A 22,831-nucleotide genomic window follows, 5' to 3' on the forward strand; every position below is an offset into this window, starting at 1 on the left:
TCTCCAGTAACACACATGTAAATAAATACGTAATAATTATTCACTCTAATGATCCGTGTATATTTGGTTTTAGTAAACGCTTGGTGGAGTCGTGCTTTTGCGTCAGCTGCATAACCTCCAAACAGATATCACAGTTTATTACCTCACCCTTAGTCAGCGCAGCACACTGCTCTTTATCTGCACATCAACATGAAGGTCCTGACCTTGTGAGGGTCAGCAAAGCAAGCTTTGTTCAATGTCACATCTTAATGAAGCAAAGCGTGCACTCAGAAAAGCAGGATTAGGGGTTTAGTGAGATAACATCGGGTTTAACCTCGGGTTTTGAGGGTTATGAAGGGTTACTCCTCGCTCAGCTCACCGTGATAACTTGTGCTCTAATCTTCTGAAGACCAGGCATGCAAAACTATATACTAATACTGACCAGAAAATCTCTGGAAAATAGCATAACTAGTCCCAGAAAATCTCGAGGACCTGGAAGGATGAATAGCGAAAGGCCTTTAGGAGACCATATGAAGTTTCTCTTGTTCCCTGACAAACATCAGTAGCACTTCGTTTTAAAAAAGCTACAAAGGTTAATATATGAATGTAATCCTTAAACAGGGAACCTAAAACTGTATCCTGCGTTATGTGTTTAACCTCTTTGGACTATCTTCATACTGTAGGTTGTAAAATATGTAATTTTTCAGATTCCCTCTCACTGTTAGCTTGATCGGAAACATATCGAGCTGATTAGCAAGACTGTCAACATAAGTGAAGTCATCGACGACAAAGACATCCTGTTAAAGTTGAGCTTATTTCATCGTGCAGACTCTAGGTCTGTGTTTATTGGTCCTCTGCTTTGAGGCAAAAACAGGAGAGTCATCAGATAACATAGCTAACTGTAACCCTTCCAGCCTTTAAAGGCTGGCACATGGGCAGTGTGCTATGTGCACTACATATTTCATGCAAAGTGCATGAATTTTGAACAGGTACATGACAGAATTCATGCAAAATGCTGCATTTTGTAAATATGACTTACAGAGCCTCTCATCACAGCTTAAACCAAAGACTTTTAGCCTGAAGACAAGACGTATGACCACAAAACTAAAATCCAGCGCCTGATAAAAGTCTGCTTCTGTTAGCTGGGTCTGCTTACCTCACACTCCATGCTGACAGTGGCTCTCCTTTTAAACTACCGCGAGCAGTTGTCGTGTCTCTTTGTGTTTATTCTTGTGCACATCTCTCCTACGTGTTGGTTTGTTCCTATGAACTTTCTGTTGTAACTTTGTTTTACATTTTTTGTTGTCTTTTGTAATTGTCTGTTCCGCCCTCATTGGTTTCACCTGCACCCAATCAGCTAGTCTGTCGTCCTGTTTACCCTCCAGTTCTCTGTGTGTCCCTCATATTTACCTTCCTGGATTCCCGTTTCATTTGTACCAGATTTTTGTTCTTTCCGGGACTTTTTGTAAGTTTTGTTTTTTTTAAACAGCCTAGTATTAAAGCTTACTGTGTCTGCATGCGGGAGTATGGGGTGTCTGGCCCATTGCTACGGGCCATTCGATCCCTATACAACCGTTGTAAGAGTTTGGTTCGCATTGCCGGCAATAAGTCGGACTTGTTTCCGGTGGGTGATGGGCTCCGCCAGGCTGCTGCCTTTATCACCGATTCTGTTCATAATTTTATGGACAGGATTTCTAGGCGCAGCCAAGTGGCGGAGGGCTTCCACTTCGGTGGCCTCAGAATCTCATCTCTGCTTTTTATGGGATGATGTGGTTCTGATGGCTTCATCGGTGGGGGCCTCCAGCTCGCACTGGAACGGTTCGCAGCCGAGTGTGAAGCAGCAGGAACGAGGATCAGCACCTCCAAATCTGAGGCCATGGTTCTCAGCCGGAAAAGGGTGGAGTGCCCACTCCGGTCGGGATGAGTTCCTGCCCCAAGTGGAGGAGTTCAAGTATCTCGGGTCTTGTTCGCGAGTGATGGGAGAAGGGAGCCGGAGATCGACAGACGGATTGGTGCTGCGGCTGCAGTGATGCGGACGCTGCACCGGTCCGTCGTGGTGAAGAGGGAGCTGAGTGTAAAGCGAAGCTCTCAATTTACCGGTCGATCTACGCCCGACCCTCACCTATGGCCACGAGCTGTGGGTAGTGACCGAAAGAACGAGATCGCGGATACAAGCGGCAGAAATGAGCTTCCTCCGAAGGGTGGCTGGCCTCTCCCTTAGAGATAGGGTGAGAAGTTCGGCCATCCGGGAGGGGCTCAGAGTAGAGCCGCTGCTCCTCCACATCGAAAGGAGCCAGTTGAGGTGGTTCGGGCATCTGACAAGGATGCCCCTGGGCGCCTCCTGGGTGAGGTGTTCGGGCATGTCCCACCGGGAGGAGGCCCAGGGCAGACCCAGGACGCGCTGGAGAGATTATATCTCTCGCTGGCCTGGGAACGCCTTGGTGTTCCCCGGATGAGCTGGAGGAGGTGGCTGGGGAGAGGGAGGTCTGGGCTTCTCTGCTTAGGCTGCTGCCCCCGCGACCCGACTTCGGATAAAGCGGATGAGGATGGATGGATGGATGGTGTCTGCATGTGGGTCCTCATTTTATTATCTCATAACAAATGCAGCTACTGAAAGACATGAAACACACCATCTGTCGCTCTGCTTCACCTAATATCTTTAATAAACAGGAACAGTTTGAGCGATTAAGGGGAAAATGCAAAGACAGAAGACAAAAAGAGAAACACAATGGTGTTTTTCTCTTATTTGCTTTCGCAGTAATTTAACAGTTTAACAGTTGTTGCAGGAAGGAGAAGATAAAATCTGTTAATAAGATTCAAAAACTGGGACAAAGGAATCAGGGCACGCCGGTCAGACGGTTCAGGCGTGACTTTGTGATGAATACCCCGAGAAACCAAACCGTTTAACATTACGCATCTGTGTTTGTGCGTCTGGGGACAACAATCCACTTCAGCATCTCGTAAAATGACCATCAGCTGGAGTCACCGTCTGAATGACCGCTGTGTCTATGAGCGTGACCGACCACAGCGAGCTGTTCGCTGACTGGCCTTTGGTAGCTTTTGTCTTACTCACACACACACCCAGCAGATGAGAAGTGTGTTTTCCAAACGTTATATAGTGAGCTTTTAACCCTGTAATCAGAACACGTCTTTTTCTCTAAATATTCTAGTCTGACATCATACAAAAGCACCCTCTCAATCAATGACTCTCTTTCTTCTGTCATACTTCACTCCAATAAATACAAACTGATCACTATGTGTGTGTGTGTGTGTGTGTGTGTGTGTGTGTGTGTGTGTGTGTGTGTGTGTGTGTGTGTGTCTGTGTGTGTGTGTGTGTGTGTGTGTGTGTGTGTGTGTGTGTGTGTGTGTGTGTGTGTGTGTGTGTGTGTGTGAGGAATCTTTCTGGAGAATGATGCAAGCAGTACTCGATGTAAAAATGCACACACACACACACACACACAGACACACACACACACACAGAGCGGTTTAATGAGAAAAAGGTGCAAGCAGCACAATGCTGTTCAATGCTGCCAGACCACTGGTCCGTATCTCATACTCTCCCCTCCCCCAGCGACCCCCCTCTTTTAGTTCCACATCTGTTTCCCAAACTTTGGAAGGGGCCTTGAAGAGCACAATATCTGGGTCAGAGTAAACTGCTTCTTTGTGCATATGCATGTGTGCAATAAGGAGTGCACCACACACAAAACGTTGTCACACACCCTTTGAACCTGAACATGTGGAGAGTCTCAGGTGTGTGTGTGTGTGTACAGGTTAACAGTTATTCTAAAATGGCTTGGATAGAAAGCAAAGATGGGACGTTACCATCGGCATCCTGTACAAATCTTAGAGAAAGGGGGGTTAAAAGCGGGAAGAAAAGGAAGTTTAATTTCCGATAGACAGCCTGCATAACTCACCATGTGCATAGTTTCCAATTTTCTCCATTTTATTCTTATAGAAGAATAAAGAATAAGTGTTTCGAACGCTTCTCCTTTGAGCTGAAAGCTAAATGCAGATTTGGGCCATCTTACATTTAACCTGATAACTTAATCCTCATTCTCCACAATCACAGTTTCAGCAGCAAATCATCAGGATTCCTTCTTTTCTCACTTCTGTGAACCAATAACTTTAAGGAGTGAGCAGAGTCTCAGTGTGGGATGGTCAGCACTGTCACGTCACATCAACAGGGTTTCCAGTTCAGACCTGCTGGTTGGCGAGGGCTTTTCTGACAGCAGTTTGTAGGTCAGAAGCCATGTTTATTAGGTTAACTGGTGATTGTGGTGATTATGGTTAAAGTGTGTGGTTGTCTCTATCACAATGTGTATATATGCTGCCACCTTTTGGACAAAACTACTATCACACTGAAAGAAAGACTGAATTCGTGATGAGTGAATATATTTTAATGGTCACAACGTGGACGGGAAACAACCCAATATGACAGAAAATAGAGTTAAAACACAGTTTACTCCTACAAGTGTTAGCAAAAGAGCGTTTAAGATGATTTTCAAATACATTTAAATGGTTTATGTGTTATATACTGTACATATAGATACCAATAATATAGTTTCAAAGGTTATTTTAGTTTTTACTGAATAATTTTTATTTGTTTCTTTGAAAATTATGGATTCAGTTAAAAACAACTGTTGATGTAGACATAAAAAATAAATATTAAAAATAGTATTTACTTTTGTGTTTTACAAGCTGTGTAAGCCAAACAACCCAAGCACAAGTTAACAGACTGAGCTGCAACAAAAAGAGTTTTTCTGTTAGAAGTAAACTTCAGAATTTAAATTAAAGCTGAAATGTGGTCAAATGTGTTAAAACAGTCTCCAGCATGAGTCCACATTCTTTACAGGACACCTTCGGTCTTTGGCACATTTTCTCTGTTACTGCCTCTCAGCCTTCTTTCTTTGGATATTTTTCCTTGGCCAGTCTGACAAAGTCCTCAGCGCTGTCCAGTAACACCAGCCGGTCCTGACAGAAACATCGAAGTAGTTAAAGGCTGTTTAGCAGACAGATGTAGTTGGAGGAAGAGGCACAACAACAAAACAGCAGAGATATGAGAGAAGAGGTGAAAGACGAGTAAAGAACAGGGAGGGCAGAAAGTGAGAGGAACTGTAGTTTCATCTGATAAACAGGAGCATCTTTGTAAGAATCTCTGAACATAACAGCAAAAATGCAGCCTAACAAGATTAATCCTTATCAAGACAACATTCTGGGCCACTGGGCTGGATGACGGTGTAACGACTGCTATTTCTGTGCACAAATTATACAGCAAGCTTAAAAACAACTAGAGCTTAGCGAAAGCACTGCACACATTATAGGAAACAACAAAATAAAAAGCAAGACAGGCAAGTAGATAAAAAAACAGTAAAATTAAGACGTAATCAAAATGTAATAAAAATGTTTAAAAAAAGAACAGGATGAAAACTATATGATCATAATGTAAATAAGAATGCTGCAAACATGCAGGTCAATAAAGGCCAAACATAGAGTACTACCCACAGCTTTGCTACTGTGAAAGCATCCTTTCCTTCTATTCTTAAACAAGGAGGAGTTAAAAGCAGACGGTCTGAGTATCTAAGAGTGAGAGTGGAATAAAGCAACTCCAACGTAGATGCAGTTCATTTCCCAGCTGCCAACCCACACTTGGTTTTGAAAAAGCAATAAAAGGGCCTTAAAATCAGTTCTGCATTCGACAGGAAGCCAGTGCGGAAAGCTAGCACCAGTGAAATGTTTACTGAGTCCTGCAGCCGCTGCAAACAACACAGTGTGAACTGAGCAATATTCTGGAGTTGAGAAAAATGATGGACTTCAATTTAACAATGTTCAGAAAAAAGCTGAAAAAAGTAGCAGAGTTTAATCCTGAATCAATGTCACTCCACGATTCCTGAAATGAGCATCAAGGTTGGATGAACATGATCTTAAATGGCTACATTATGGTTCTCAGAGGACCAGACAGGATCACCTCTGTCTTATAATCCTGCAACTGAAGAAAGAGGATGGACCCATTACCAGCAGTCACTGAGATTCAAAAGCAGATATATTTATATTTAGAGTATAGAAGTGTAAGGAGGTGTGTACAGTAAATAGGTGCTCGAGGGGGTTTATATTAGTAAATGAAATCAGGCCCTAAATGGAACCTTGAAGTACTCCTCGGATGAAGAAGACAAGCTAACTTGGTCTAAATTCCACCCATATGAAACTTAAAGAAGAGCAGACTCTGTGTTATGACAATCGATGAAGGCTGAAAATCCATACACCCATTTTCTGGGTACATTGTGAACAGGTTTCCAGTCCATTTTTACACGAATGGGAGCTTAGATCCATACACCAGACTTTATATTTTTAAAACAGATAAAAGATAGTGCAGTGTCCAATATTCCCATTGAAAATGTAGGAATAATGTCCAGGGGCCCGTGGTGACAATGTTATGTATGTGTGTTTGCGTGTACCATGATACAGAGGTATCGGTTCTGGTGTCCTGTTCCAGGAGGGAACAGAGAGGTGTGGTCCAGCAGCTGCGTCAACAGTTCAGTCGCTTTGTTAAGATGTTCTTCATCTCGACTGAATCGGCTCTGTTTGTTCACACACAGCAAGGCGTCCACCTCACACTGGTAACCTGCAGGGATCCAAAGAGATGAGCAGCGGAAAGAACATGGAATTATACAGGCAGGAGAAAAGAATGGAAACGACCGAAAACTCACCGAGCTGAAGCAGGATTTTCTTCCACCGAGCTCTGACCTCTCGTTTGGCATAGCGCAAGGTATGTATGTCATAATTCAACTTCTCCCATTCCTGTAGACAAACACAAAAACTTCCAAATTAAAATATACTAATGATGATTTAGCTTACAACTGAGGGAAATTATATTTCTGCAGTGTGTTCAATTTAAACAAAGCACAAATGTCAGCCTCATGAATCAGCCTCGAATCAGCAGAAAGTTATTTACCAGTCCAGGAAACCAGTCCACGCACACCTTCCACTTAAGAGCCCTCAGTTTTCCTCAGGCTTTATGAATAGCACATGTATGAATAACAAAATGAATGATGGCTGAATCCTGTTTAGCATTTTCATGACCACAGAGCCATTTTTACTTTTTGTTTCGTCAGACGTTTACTTATTATTTTCAGTGACTCAATTTCCTTGTTGAAAGGTATATTTTATTTTATGGGTTTAATATTTAGTAGTTTGATTTTTGGACGTTTTATTAGGAGCTTCTTGTGTTAAAGAGTTGTCTGGGTAAATTCTTTAAAATCGTGTGTGATTTTAACCTGCAGGCAAGTGTGTTTAATGTTAGAGTGTCTATCAGAGGACTGGAAACTATAGAATCATTATGGTATCTACTTTGCATCAAACCCAAGAGCCCACGTAGTTTGGTCAAAACGGGGGTCCCAGGTTTTAAACACAGTGTGGAGTGGTGGGGTGCTACACCCTCACTGTTCATTCATCTTTCATTCCTGGTTTACTTCGGAGGTTAGTTGTGTCTTATTTCAAATCCCCCCTCTGTCTCTTTGTCTTGATTGTCTTCACCTGTTCCCCATTATCTAGTGTGCCGATCCCAAATTTGTAGATTGGGCAGGATTATTTCTACACATGTGTAGAAATAGTCCTGCCTTCTCCTTGTAACATCGTCTGTGCTCTATCAGTGTTGGTTTCTGCCTTATGGGACTTTTTGTGAAACACTTTTGTTGCTGTATGTTGGATTACGTGTGTTTTTTTCCTTTGTGATAAGCAGTAGGTGACTGAGTTAAAGAATACAAAGGAGTTTAGCTATTAAAGCTGACTTCTGTTATTAACTCTGCCTCCCATGTTCTGCACTTTGGCTCCTCACACGATCCACACAGCCACTGTGTTTGTCTGGGAATGAGTTAAAATACTGTTAAAAGTCCACTCTTAAAAATTGAAAGTTGTCTTTAAACTATACAGAAAAAACAAATTTTAACTGTAAAGTACACAAAACACAAAGTTGACAGAGTGGTATGTCCTACTTCATCTTCTAGATAACCCCCCACCCCGTCAGCCCCCACCACTGTGAGGGCTCTTTAATGTTTCAGGCCTGCTGAGTTTTTTGTTTTTGCCCTAATATTAAAAGCAGTCCTGCAGCATGCTGAGAATGGTGCAGTGAATATTGTCTTTGACCGGCCCGCCAAGCTAATGACCTACATCTCCATCAAGGAGTTCATTTATTTACACAATGTGCCCACTGTGTCCTGCACTAAACTCAAACTCTCACTGAGCTGCGGTCCTGAAATTCTGAGAAAACAGCGTCTGTCCTGATGTGTTCCCTCTGCGCAGAAATGAAGCACGACTCAAAAGGTTAGAAAACACAAACAAATAAACTTTCCTTGGTAATGTCACCAAAAAACCCTGAAAAAATAAGGATATAAAATCAAAAGTAGAGACGTGCTGGAGTTTGTACATCCACCACCTCCAAACAGAAGCACACTGACAAAGTCATTTTGATGGATTCTAACTTACAAACTAACTTACGCTGAGTGACTGAGTAAGTGAATAAAAGGAGCATGTGGTCTCTCTGTGTGTCGTTTGTGTGTGTCGGTGCTCAATCACTAATTGACCCGTGGTCACATTTGCTGAATAGCTGTTTTTAGACAGCTGCATTCTGAAAGATTCCTTAAATTATTAATTAAAGCTGCATTCACTGAAATTTAGACATACCTCGACGTCTTTTAAACTCCTGGAGAACACACTAATATTAATAAAAAATACTCTATTATATAGTTTTAGTTTAATCAACCAAATGTTTATATAAGTTTAGAAGCTTAAGTGACATATCCTGTGAGCAGACTGACTCCTGTATGTTACACACCCAGATGAGAACAGATTGTTTTATAAATATGTGTTTTTTCCCAGTTTTGCGATAAACGCTGCTGTTTGAATCCGCATGTTTCTTCCCTCTAACAGCGTCTGTAGTGTACAGCATGTTTTCTGTCACCTCCGTAGCCTCGTCAGTCTGGTCTCTCATGCTGATGAAAGCCTGTAACTCTCGATCCAGTCCCTGACTGACGGGAGTGTTTTCAGCTCTGTCTGTGATGGCCCGCTGATCAGCGGTGCTCCTCTGGCTTTGCCGGTTGTTCCACTGACTCATTTTTGAAGGCGGTGGTCCAAATATGTTCTTCTCTTCTGTCTCACTGTCACTAGACCCACTGGATAGCTCCTCAGGTGGTCTGGGAGTGCTGTGCATTCTACAGAGAAAGAAATGAAAGTAGAATGAATGTTCACTTTAGTATATTAAAATTAGAAGAGGAATAAAGGGTGAATAGTTGGATTGTATCCGAGTTTCTCTAACCGCAAAATAGCATTCCTCTCTTCTTGGTTGTGTTTCAGATAGTGACAGCAGCAGATGGTAAACTTAGCTCCCATTGGCTCTTTCCAAAAGTTGTTTTTTTAATAATGGATATCAATCCTTCACAATAAAATCCCCAAACAGCCTTCAGTCAAAGATTTCTTCAAAAAATCTCCAAAAAACAAAACAAAAAGGGCACAAACTCCAAGCAAGAGCCGATCCTGTTACGTGCTTCCTTCTGTCCTGGCCTGAATTCCCTCTCCCAGCCTGTCCGTCAATTACATTATCCACGTGAAAAAGAAACAGGGGAAAACAACAACAACACACACACACAGGATAGTCCAGGGATGAATGGCACACTCAGTAAGTCCTGATGGTGCAGATTGCAGTGGCAAAGGCAGCAACACTTCAAAACTCAAACACTTCTTGAGTTTATATGCACTGCTCTGAAACTAGCAGTATGATTTTTGTTATACATAAATGTGTGTCTCATTACATGAAGATAAGCAGAAAGAGGCCTTCTATACCGATGCTTTATTAATACCTGCTCTCACATCCCTCTAATACTCGAGTCTTCTGTTTGAAAGTCCTGTGTGATCATTCTGGAGCACAGCGCTGCAGTCTGGAAGATTAAAGCTGTCCCTGGGATTCCTGACCAAGTCTGGAGTGAGCGTGATCCACAGTTAGGAGCAGTGTGTTTCTCACCACAGGAGTAAGGCAATGTAGTAGTCTTTGGACTAGTTTATGGATGATTTCAAAAGATCGCATAAGAAGTCAGATGTTACATTTTCAGATAAATATTTAATGAGCATCTTTACAGGCTTTTTTGTGTCAGGCTTATTTTTCCTGTTTGTTGGGGACATGACTTTCAGATGCTGTTCATGTGTTGGAGATGTTTTGGAGAGATTAAGATAAAGTTACTAAGATATCTGCTCTGTGAAGACACAACACTGGTCCATCCCTTCTTTTAATGCTTCAGTGAGTCATGAGTCAGAGTTAACAAAGATCTGGGCAGGTACAAAAAGGAAGGAAATTATATAATTTTCTAAATGAGTAGTTGGTAATGCTGTTCCTGTCTTCCACAGTAGATGGCAGCATCACCCCATTTTACTCTTTCTGGCCCATGTCGGCCCCTCTCACTCAGACACACTGGACTTGTTTATTTTTATTATGAGCTACCGATGAAGCTTGAGGATTTGTCATACAGCATAGTTACCTCCTCAACCATGAAAATCTTCCTATCACATCTGTTTCTCTTCACTTCCACCATCAGGTTTGATTAGTCATGAAGAAGAAAGTGGAAAACATGTTCCGGCTGTGTTTGCGTTTGTGCATAGTTCCTGCACATTATCACAGCGACTAAATTATTTATTTTCTTCATAAACTTCTGGCACATTTACATGAAAATTTACATTTCAAACATCAAAGCGATCTAAGACTCTCTTGTGGGTTGCTGTAGTATTTAAAGTGGGCTATAGAAAATAGGGCAATAATGGAATTATTTATAAAACTGCAGACACGATGGAAAACATCTGCAGGAGCCAGTGAGCGTGAGGATCTGAGGGGTTTATGTATTTCTTTTTCAAACAGTCCAAACGTTACTCTGACAGCCAGCAGTTCACGGCCTCTAGTGTTGGGAAGATCACACTGCGCCTTGGCTGCGGTGACTCTCACTGAACTCCTTCCATGGTCGGTTGTTTACATGGGATATGATTTCATACAGTGTGCTGTTTGCATGCTGTACTGCGCCCACACTTTTAATTAGACTAGTGTGACATGTAAAAGTGATGAATAGGTCTCGCATTTGTCTTCTTCAAGTTGCTGTCTTATCCGGCGCGTTTGAGCAGCTCTCTGAAGATGGATATCTACCATCTGCCGCAGTTGCTGTTGTTATGTTGCTCTTAGTTCTGAAAGAGTTTGCATTAAAAAGAAAAGTCTCCTGGGAGGAGCATTTCAGCTTGGAAGCGGACGTCTTTGGAGAGGACACAAGTTTACATCTCTACGCATTTACATCACAGAAGCCGGAGGGTGCAGGAAGAACTCAGACACATGCGGTTACACGGTTTATGAATTTGGGCCCGTTTTGCTCTGATCAGAGTGTTTATGTGGCGCATGTGGAGCCCTCCTCATGTAGCCGAACCTTTTCTACCATCCAAACTCATTTTGGCATCGACTCGAAGAAGACTGAAGTGAAAAAAACTAAACGATTTGTTTATTGTAAAATTTACTCTCTCACATCTGTGCAGGTTACCGCTGGCGAGTTCAGGTAAATGGATTTTCCCTCAAACATCACCTCGCTCTCCTCTCCTCTCTCTGTCTGAGATTTATATTTCCAGTGTGCATTCTCCCCTCCTACCTCACTGACTGCTGGACCACCAGCTTTCTTTCTCTCTTTTTTGCATACACAGACACACAGACACACACTGGGCCAATGGCAATGTGACATTGACATAGTGCAGTTGAATACCTTATGTGAGGGTGAGTGATGGACCCTGATGGCTGTTGCCTCAAGGTATGTGTGTCTGAGTGTGTGCACTGTATGTGAGCAGCAGTGGAAACAGCATTATATTCCAACTCGACACAACAGAAAGACGGGTCAAACACCAGGTTACGCAGAGAATAATAAGTAGGAGCAACGACATATACACACAGTCGTACGCAACCCTTCAGGGAACAAACTCCTCGCTGCTCCATCACTTACATTCATGAAAGAGGCGCTCACACATGACTTGGTGAGGAGAGGAGAGCTTCCCGACACACACACATACACCCACCCATGAACATAAGAACTGGGCAGGGATTCAGAGACACAGATTGAAGGTGATTATAATTCACAGTGAAGTCTGGCTGCTTTAGTTATCTCCAGCTCATCCATCTACTTGTGTGTGTGTATGCATGTGTGGTTGAAAGACAGGAGTGCGGGAAGTAAAGGAGACGATAAGAAGGAGAGTGCAAAATAATAAAGGACAGCTCAGCACCAAAAGTGAGTCGGTGATATTAAGCAGCAGTAACTTACACTCACAAACAAATATTACAGCTATCACAGCTCATGGAAATATACTAACTTATGTCTTAGATTACCTGTTTGAAAGTTGCGATAAATCTGAGGTAAGTGCTCACACTAAACCTGCACCACACAGGCTCTTCTTATGAAGAGGAGATTAATAGATGTGTAGTTACACACAGTGACTGTCAAGTGGAACTTTTCTGTAGTGTGCTTAAGTTTATTAATGTGCCCCCAATGAGCCACAACATCTAAGCCACCTGCCTCTGAAACAGCTTAAACCTGCCGTGCCACAGAAAATCTCCTCTTGGGGTAACAGCGATGCTCGGTGCTCGCTCGGTGCCTCGGGGTTTAGCCGTTCCTCTGCAGCTTGTCCTGCTAATGAAATGACCACTGCCATCAGGGCGTGCCGTGGCTATAGAGGTGTTAAAGATCTGCAGCAAAGTTTATTATCCTCTTTTCAGTCTATTTCCTGTTGCTTTTCATCTTCTTCCTAACACACGTGTACCACACACACTCACATGATGAATACAAGTGCGTGTAAAAGGGCTCCACTCAGTGGGGACCGATGGGGCATCTTTGCCGCACATTTTCACTGCTAATCGATGGAGATGACACCATTTTTTTACACGCCGTCACCGCTGATCAATGAGAATTATGCCATGCTTTTTAGCTGTCACCGGTAATCAATGAGGGTGGTGCCATCATCTGCATCTTCTGATCATTACAGCCGGTGATCAATAATAAAGCTGGCTCAGGATGGCACACAATTATCATAGACCAGCAGTCCATGATGATAGGTTGATAATGTGTATGTGTGCGAGAGAGCTGTGCCACAGACTGACAGCCACAGAGGGAAAAACACAGAAACACAGATGAAGGCGAATGGAAGGAATCTGACACGGAGATCAGGAAGCGGTCATATTTCAAACCATCGTTCTGGCACGGCTAATAAAACAGTGCAGCAGACACAACACAGCCACCCTTCCTTCCTTTTCTTAATGAGGTGTTCATGATTGTCAGAAGGTGAAGTTATTTATTGCTGTGCTCTGGTAGGAATAATCAGAGTCAGGTGTGAGGACACTTGGACGATCTTATCTATTTAAATCTATCTGAATTTATGTTTTTCTATCAACAGACCGTCTGTTTGCATGCACAAATACGACCTATAGGTACTCAGCCTCTGATGTTCTCCTTCTCAGGATGTCAAATATGGCTGTTTTGGCATGTCAGGGGTGTTGTTCGTCACATATGTGGTTCAGGAACCATTGTTCACACATTTAAACACACTGGGAACCACTGAGGACAACTTCTGAGATAGAGACAATGCTGTGGAAGTAAAGCATGAGCAGAAAAGCTTTCACTCTGAGTCGTCTTTCTCACTTCATAAATGTAGAGAGCTCTTAATGTAATTGTGGTAAACATTCAAACTCATGTAAAAATCAGGTACCTTGAGGAGACTTTATTTTTTCTGTCTTTGCATTCATGCCACTGCGTCTCCCATGGCTTGACTTTAAGGACAGCGGGACTTCCATCAGTGGAAGTGATAGCGTTTCCTTTGCAGCTACATGGTATTATTTTAGAGGAAGACATGTAGTGGGTGTGGTGCTGGTTAAACATGAAATATGTGCAGCCTACTTGCTTCTTACAGCTGTTATTTTAACCTTTCTAACTGACAGCTATTATTCATCCGTGAACAATTACGTCTTCTTGAGCCTCGAAACAAAGAAAGACTTATTGCCTCAACTTCCCGCTTGTTACACCCACTCTAACAGTTGACCCTGCCGTCTCCACATGAGATAACTATGAAAATAACTCACTTTAGTGTTCATGCACCAGCAGATAAAGCAACAAAGAAACTAGAAAACAAGAGTCAGGAAGCAGGCTGATAGAGAGCGAATGAGGGACGTCGCAGTGGAATAGAAAGAGGCAGACAGACAAACAGAGACCGCACAGCAATCATGCCAGTCACAGACCATCACCGAGAGGTGACTAGGCCATCTGCGTCTCTGCCTGACTGTAAAGTAACTCGCCTTCAAAACAGGAAATAGCCAATATCACACTAATACCCTGAGGGGAACACACAGAAAGCTGTGGGAGGCATTTCCATTCAGACTTGATTTTGTGCTCGCCTGAACAACCAGGATGTTTCCACACGAGGATGCTTGAAAGGTGGCGTGATGCCATGTTTGTGTGCGATCGGTTGATTGCTGTGTCTTTAAATAATTCGTACAGGTGGTTCTTTATGTAACCAAGACACACTCTGTGCCATTTTGGCCACATTCATGAAGCAAACCGATGCCTTTATAGATTCACACGATGATGCAGCTCATAACACACGTGTGTCTGTGAATGTGCTGCTCTGCATCTTTGTCCAACTCATGTATGGATGTAAACGTCATGACTTGACAGCTGACCATGAATAATTATAGCTGTAGAGATCACACCGGAGGTGACTGACAAGATGTGCACACACACGCACACACACACACACTGAGTCATGTAGAAGCAGAAGACAGATGATGACAGTATGTTGATGAGCAGATCTGCACCCACTCATAATTCACTGCTGCTGTGCTTTCCTTGAGCTCTAGGTGGCACTGTTGAATTGCACAGATACACTGATGTGGGGTAGCATGTTGTGAATAGTTTGAGTCATATGTGGAAATCTTTAGTTCACGTTCACTGCTTGCACCTAAAGGAAACGATTAATAGAAGCAGAGGAGAAAGTGTTAAATGTTCCTGTTATATTAGAGCAAGACTCGCACATACATTAACTTTCAGAGTTTGCACACATGAACTGACCTTCTGTTTTAGGTCTAAATTAATCCAAGCGTGACCTCAGTACAGCCAATGTAACATAACGCGAACTCGCAGCATCACAAAGATTAAAATAGAGTTTCTGGCTGAAACTCTGCGTTTCTGCAGATTTTGATGCGTGCAGAAGATGTTGCCCAAATAATGAAAGCTGAATATCAAAGGTCTTTTCTTAGTCTGACTCTTTCTCACCCACTCTTTGCAACTGTTTGCACACACGTGCGTAGGCGTGTGTGGGCGGCAGTGCACGCAAATGAGCATACCACTATGAACTCGAGCTAGCGAGCTTTATTTGCTGTTTTGTTTTGGTTGTTGTTTCCAGCAGTTTCATTCAAAGACAGCTTCTTCTCACTTTTTAATGTAAAACGGGGTTGAAAGTCAGTCCCTTTATGTGTCTTATGTTTTTCTGTCATTTGGTGGTCTTCAGTGTCAAAATGTGTGACTCACTAGTAAACAGCTTAGAAGTGATAGCCTGCATGCTGCAGGCCCCTTCCTCAGGAGAATGTGTCCTTTAGCCTATAATACCCCACCTTCTGTCTGGGTGTCATCATTTCTTATGCTGCTAAGCTGTTATGTGCCAGACTTTTGACAAGTAATAACTTTAGTGTCTGCTCAAGAAACACAACGTGGAATCTGAGTACTTCCCACCCCTGCTGCAGATCTCACATATACGGTTATTTCTGGGAATATTTGGACAAGGATTAAACTTTTATCATGTTGCCTCTCTACGTCACCTTAATGGATTTTAGCACATCCAATCGAGACTAAAGTGTCATCTTTTAACTTTAATTCATGGCATTTAAAGAAGAATTGCACTGTTTAGTTGTTATAGACATGCTCCCCCATGTTCAGAGGTTCAAAAAGCCCGTTGACTGTGAAGTGTTGCAGTCCTGGGTCTGTTCTCCAGTGATAAAATAGTGTGTATGTGTTTTAGCAAATCAGGTCGCTCTGTTGTAGAGCCTAAAGTTTAATATCTGTACTTGTACTGTCATAATTTTTATTGACTTCAAACTCTTAAATGAATCCTGTAAGCTTGAAATAATTACAAAATAATATGTCTGTGCAGCTAAAACGTGCGTTATTCCATGATTTTTCTCCCCTATTAATCATTGTATTAAAACATGGTCACAGTCTTATTTTAAACCATTGGTCTTTATGTGATAACAATATGGCTTTATAAAAAACATACTGTTATCAACACTGTTGTCTTGTTTTTTTACAAAAGCTTAGAGAATCCTGTTAAACAGATAAATATTTGTTTTATATATAACATTTCACACAATATGGCTCCCAGCTTTACATGCCCATACCATAATACCACCTCCACTATGTTTAGCAGCTGATGTCAATGTCAGTTTTATTTCTGTAGCACATTTTAAAGCAGCGCATGTTAAAAAACAACATTAAACCATAGATCAATAATTCAATTCAATAAAAGGACTAACTGTTACAATGTTACAATCCCTGATAATGCATTGCTTCAAATGGAGAAAGTCTTGATGGATGGCTACTATGAGGAAAGGCAGCCCAGAAACTTTAAATAACTTTAAATAAAATAAATTGAGTGACCTGACCTGTTAAAAAAATGTGCAGCAGTATTTTGGACAAACTGTAAGTGATGGAGATCTGAGTGTTCTCCACCCAAAAACAGAGAACTGCAGTAATCCAATCAAGAGGTGATGAAGGCAAGAATGTGTTTTTTGGAGAAAGAAAAGATTTTACTTTGGCAGTTTCACATAACTGATAAAAACTGGAGACGTGGGTGATGTGGTGTGCTTCAGATCATGAGCTTTTTTTGCTCTTTCATACTTTTCCCTCATTCTGGTACAAATAAACTTGGTTTGTCTGTGAGAAAAGTGCCGGCTCTTTTAGATGTTTTCTGGTAAAGTCCGATCTGCCCTCCCTGATGATGAGTGTAACCAGTGGTTTGCACCTTGGTGTAAACCTTCAGTCGAGTGTCCTTGACTTGGTTAAATGTTATTAAGCTGTTTTTCTTAACCACAGAAATCTTTTTTTTTTTTTTTATTGTTTAACATCTTTAGTCTTTGACTTAAATGCACCATGCTGGTGTACTGAGACAAAAATGGAAAAAATGATGAAGCTGTCCAACAAATTATGGACCTGAAATTTGTCTCTTATCTCTTTACAGCTGACAGCTGGTCTCTGGTGGACATTCCAGGACCTGATTGAGCAGGTCGCCACGTCTGGATGTTATCAGTCTACTGAATGGCAAAAGTCTGCTGTTATCAGTCCCATACATATCATCTGTAGGCCTCCTCATCTCCTCACCAGCACATCCTTTCTAATCAAGGGTAACACTGTAACAGCTCTGGTGATGCTGTGCAGCAGAAAACGCAGGTTTGTAACATGTCTTTTAGTTTGTGGAAGGGTGAATTTTAACCCAGAAGAACAAACAGCATTTGAAAACAAGAGTAAAAATGTATGCTGCATCTCAGATTTGGAGTTGGATGGTTTATGGTTCTGCCTCCAGAACCTGGACTCATAAACCCTCAATAAATATGAAGCAATAATTTTGTAAAATGCAAAAGAAATATGTGAAATCTAAGGATTATTTATTCAAATATTTAATAATTTTGCACTCGGCATAAACTGAATTTAATTAAATTTAGCATTTTATGCTGCAATTATATAACAAAACTACATGGAAAATGAACATTTAATCAAACTAATTAAAGTCAGCATTTTGGACAAAAACTTTTTTTAAATAAAAACACACCCACTCATTAACAACCAAGCTGTTACTAGCAGGAAGTCGTACTCATCCACTGCTGCACCAACGTGAGCAAGTAATTTATGCAGAAGGAAATCCTTTCAGCACATTTGTGTACAGCCTCATGAAAAACTAATGCGTGTTTTCACGATAAACGCAGGATGCAAACGTTAACACGAAAACTCTGCGGTGACCTCGTCCTGCAGTTTGTGACTGAACTGATAGTTATTACATAAAGTAATTATATGAATTCTTGTCTGCACGTGCTTATCGCACCGGGGCTTGATAATGTTAGAGGGCATTAAGTCTCATGCAATATACAGGAAAGCACACACAAACACACACATACACACACCATTAATATCGTTTAGCGAGCCTCCATGCATACAGACTACCTGTTTAAACCAATCATTACCTTGCCACCGGCTCATGTGTAACACTAAAGAGAAGAAGAGCGTGATGGATGGATGGACTGAGGCAGATAGGGAGGGGTCAGTGGAGAAAGGCAAAGAGGAGAAGATGGATGTAGCCAGAGTCCTGTGTTATTGCTAAATCTGGCCTGAACCCGTGTTTAATAGATACCCGCTATCAAAAAGAGCCCATGTACTTTGTATGACTGGAAGGACAGTTTGAGGAGATCAGGGATGAGACAAAGGGGAAGTGAGGGGGACAGTAGAAGAAGGATGGATTTACCTTCCATAACAGGACAGTTTTCACGGGAAAAGAAAGGGATGAGTAAATAAACAGTGAGAGTGGGATGTAAAGGGGGACAGGTGAAGGGATGAATGTTTTCATTTAAAGGAGGAGAAATGACAAATGCGAAGAATATGTGACACAGAGACAACAATGGCGGGGTGTGGTGCTGCAGAGAGAGGGAGAGAGAGAGATAAGGCTGAGATAAAGAGTGATGAAAAAGTGCAAGAATGGGAGGGCTCACACTGGCACGAAGGATTAATATGTTGTACGGGAGGAGAAAGAGAGGGAAGGTACACAGTAAGGATGAAGCGATGTTGGATTCAGGGTGATAAATGATGGACGCTGGAGGCGGGAGCGTGGCAGGGAAGGCTCGATGAAAGGAAGGAGGAGTGAGACAAGGAAAGCAATGAAGGAAGGAATGGCGATGCCTTCACACTTAAATTAAATCACTCTAAAATGCTGCATTTTTCACATTTTTTCAGTCGCGTTTGCATCCTTCAGTCTAATATTGAACTGTATAATCAATGAGATCCAGCTTCTAGGTTGCTCTGTCCATGTTCCGCTCTTCTTTTGCTCACTCTGTTAGTGAGCGCGTGACATCGTTTGATTGGCGGGTGTGTATGGCTTCATGACACATGTTACCATGGGTGACGTATTTTATTTTACTCTCATTTCAGGCTGCTTTTTCAGCAGCTGGCCAGAAATGATAAATAAATGTAAATGTAAAATACAAATAAAGGTCACAGGAAACATTATCACCTCCACCAAGGAGGTTATGTTTTTGGTAGCGTTTGCACGTCATTTTGTCTGCAAACATGAAACGTTTTGAATGAATTCTGGTAAAATGTTGTAGAGTGTAGAGTGAGGTCATGTTAACGATCCATTAAAATCTGGCTTTCATCCACTCTTCATGGTCATTGTTATGATTTATTGGTCAAAAATTGACAGAGCGCCTTATAACTTTGAAACTATGACTCTTACAACTGTGGTGTTTATTGTCAACATATAGAAAGTGCTACATACAGATGTAAAATGTGTCACATTTGACCTCTGACCTTTTCTTCAAGGTCAAAAAAGGTCAAACTTTCACAAAATGTCTCGTCTTTAAAACTATGCCTAAAATTCTGCTGCCTTTGTTTGTATCAGTAATATTTAGGAATGATGCTGGTGCATGGGGATTCTTAATATCACATTACAGTTTGTATCCAAATATCATTTCACATTTGACCTCTGACCTCACTCTTACGTTTCACATCTACCCTGTTGTTCAAAGTGACCCTAAAATGTGTGACATCTTTAAAGAGAGTGAGCTGCTGAGTTAGGCAGAAATATACTGTAGGATACTATTATTATAGGCTGACGTTCTTCATGTTATAATTATAAATCAAACCTACTATTCATTACATACACCTACATAATGTTTGTGTAATCAAAGTAAACATCTGTCATCTCTCATCTAATTTATTTACTGCTCCACAAACTTCTTAAAGAACCAGAGAGCGAGCTGTGCTGCTGGAGGTTTGCACTCATGGACTGCTTCTTGTTGCTGACTGTGGTTAGGAGGTGTGCAGCCTGCAGCTTTTACTATCACAGCTCACTATGGATGGATGGATGGATGGATGGATGGATGGATGGATGGATGGATGGATGGATGGATGGAGCTCACAATGGATGGATGGATGGAGCTCATGATGGATGGCTGGCTGGCTGGCTGGCTGGCTGGCTGGATGGATGGATGGATGGACGGATGGATGGATGGATGGATGGATGGATGGATGGAGCTCACAATGGATGGATGGATGGAGCTCATGATGGATGGAGCTCATGATGGATGGCTGGCTGGCTGGCTGGCTGGCTGGCTGGATGGATGGATGGATGGATGGATGGATGGATGGATGGAGCTCACAATGGATGGATGGATGGAGCTCATGATGGATGGAGCTCACGATGGATGGTTGGCTGGATGGCTGGATGGCTGGATGGATGGAGCTCATGATGGATGGATGGATGGATGGATGGATGGATGGATGGAGCTCATGATGGATGGATGGATGGATGGATGGATGGATGGATGGATGGATGGATGGATGGATGGATGGATGGTTGGAGGCATGGATCTTAATGACAGACACCACCAATGATCAGTATCTATTTTAATGTAACTGCAATGAACAAAGAGCGTCAGTGTTAACCATGGGGACAGAAAAATGTTTCCTGTGACTCTTTCACAATAAAAGCAGCAGATGTGTGAAATGTTCATTAACACTAAATTAATAGAGCCTTAGAATAATCACTTTGATTTATTTGTTTCTTAAACTACACCCCCAAGTACTCTGCGACTGCATACACACTGCCCGAGGTGCACCTCCCCACAAATAACAAATGTAGTTTGCGGCGATAAAGACCGCAGCAGCTGTGATTGGATTGCTTCATACTAATATGCCATGTAAACAGAGTGCATTGATTAATGCAAATCTGATGTTTATGTAAAGCAAAGTGTAATATGTGAAGGAGCACTACTGCATGTTGCCGGCTCACAACACTAAACCAAAAGCCAGTAATCTGCTAATGTCCCACGTCTCGTCTTCATAGTCCTACCGACCTATAAAGTCTGAGCACTTCTCTCTTCTCTGCATCACAGTAAAGGTGGCCTTTACCCATCAGCACAGTTTCATGAGCACAGTGTTTGGGATGAGTTGTGGAAAGTTTTAAATGAAGAAGATGAAGAAGGGTGAACCTGAGCAGAAGAAAGAAGACTTTTTAAAATGTGTGCTGGGGTGTAAAGAGAGGTGAATGGAAGGAAAGAAAGGGGAAACAATGGATTGATAGATGGCCCAGCCGTGACGTGTGCCTGAGTAATGGTAAACCAAGCTGGCAGAATGGACAGAAAGAGCTGAAAGGGAGGAGGCTGAGGCACAGATGGATGGGAAGGGTGCCATGTTGCTTAACTAATGTCTCCCAGGCCTGTAGTTCAATTCCTTCTCAGAATTAAAGCTCCATCTATCACCCCGGCGTGCCTCGTTAGCAGTGAAGCCTTAACCAATCCCAACACAACCATTTACATTTTAAGTAAGATGGAAGACGGCGCTCGTGTCTGTCTGTCTGCGTCTTTCTCAGTCCGTCTTTTAGCACTGCACAGTCTCCTGAAATATAAAACGCATATATCCAAAGACTGTCTGCGGTGCTGTCAGCAGCGACAAACTGCAGCAGAGAAACTTTCAGAGAAACGCTCATAAAGACAGAAAATTATTTTCCCACTGGATTCTTGGTCGGTCAAACAGAATTGCTTGAAATCAGTTTAATTAAGGTAATAACAGACATACCATTCATTACACACTTTATCCCTGCTTGGCCGTGCATATTCATTATTATTATGGCACACATGATAACACAGTACACAGCTCTCACCTAATTAAAATTGCGCTATTCATTTTTCAGCTGCTTTCCTCCATTATTTGTAATATATATGTATATATCTGAGCGCCAGGCAGTGGCCTAGCAGCTACAGCTAATAATGCTGGGTTGTATTTCACACGATTCAATTTCAGTGATGAACAGCAAAAGGTCTTAATTGCTTTTGCTTTTGTTTTCTATGAAGCTGAGTCATGTTCTAAAGACTATGAGGGAGATAGAAGCACTTTCCCTCCTTTCAAATGTACAGCGTAATTATCAATCTGCTGGTTGGTTTTTTAATAGATCGTTTCATTTCTCTGAATATGATTACATGCTCTGGTATGCTTCGCAATGTTTTTGACCACGCATTCAAGAAAACAGAAAAGAGAGAACTTAGCTTATTGAACTGAGCCTAAATACTTCTGCTGTGGCTTTTTGTGCTTTCTGTGTTATTTATTGTGGTTTTAGTCGATGGTTTTGTTTTCTATATTTTGGCATTGTGTGTGTTTATTGTGGAAAAATGCTGTTTTGAATGCTTTGCGGTTAGTTTTACTTCCTAACTTTGCCCACAATTAGCTTAATGAGCTACATTGACAGAGTCCAGCCCCTTTAAGAGGAGGAAAAATGGCAGAAGAGCAGGATGACACTGCAGCAAAGTGCATCCATTGCAGTGAAGAACAGTCACTGGGAAGATATGATTGGTGATTGGGAAGCCCTGGAGAAGAAGGCATTTCAGCAAGCATCCAGCTGTGGTGGGCGCCAGCGGCAGCAGGCCCAGCGTGGGTCAACGGGGACACAAAGACATTCCTGGCAGCTGTTATGGCAAGACGGACCGTGGATCTGCACGGCGGTCAGTGACCCCGTTTCAAGCGTGAAGACCCCACCAATGGCAGGCCAGTCGTGCTCT

At 42.2% G+C, this 22,831-nt stretch overlaps 1 protein-coding gene and 1 long non-coding RNA gene across 3 annotated transcripts in view; one reads left to right on the forward strand and one right to left on the reverse strand.

Annotated features, from left to right (window-relative positions):
- The window catches only part of LOC120433459, a 34,945-nt gene that overhangs the window by 5,933 nt on the left and 6,181 nt on the right, over positions 1–22,831 (forward strand). For both annotated transcript variants that reach the window (XR_005608573.1, XR_005608574.1), the window contains exons 2-3: positions 6,573–6,742; positions 17,254–17,462. This is a non-coding gene — a long non-coding RNA (uncharacterized LOC120433459). The remainder of the gene's footprint in view (positions 1–6,572; positions 6,743–17,253; positions 17,463–22,831) is intronic.
- On the reverse strand, positions 4,362–9,535 carry LOC120433458 (melanoregulin-like). Its single transcript, XM_039599714.1, has 5 exons — positions 9,287–9,535; positions 8,933–9,182; positions 6,684–6,774; positions 6,432–6,598; positions 4,362–4,950 (listed from the first exon to the last, which is right to left on the reverse strand). The coding sequence occupies exons 1-5, from the start codon at positions 9,358–9,360 to the stop codon at positions 4,873–4,875; spliced, it is 660 nt and encodes a 219-aa protein (XP_039455648.1). The 5' UTR covers positions 9,361–9,535; the 3' UTR covers positions 4,362–4,872.

The sequence above is a fragment of the Oreochromis aureus genome, linkage group 16, assembly GCF_013358895.1.
Source record: "Oreochromis aureus strain Israel breed Guangdong linkage group 16, ZZ_aureus, whole genome shotgun sequence".
Lineage (NCBI taxonomy): Eukaryota > Metazoa > Chordata > Actinopteri > Cichliformes > Cichlidae > Oreochromis > Oreochromis aureus.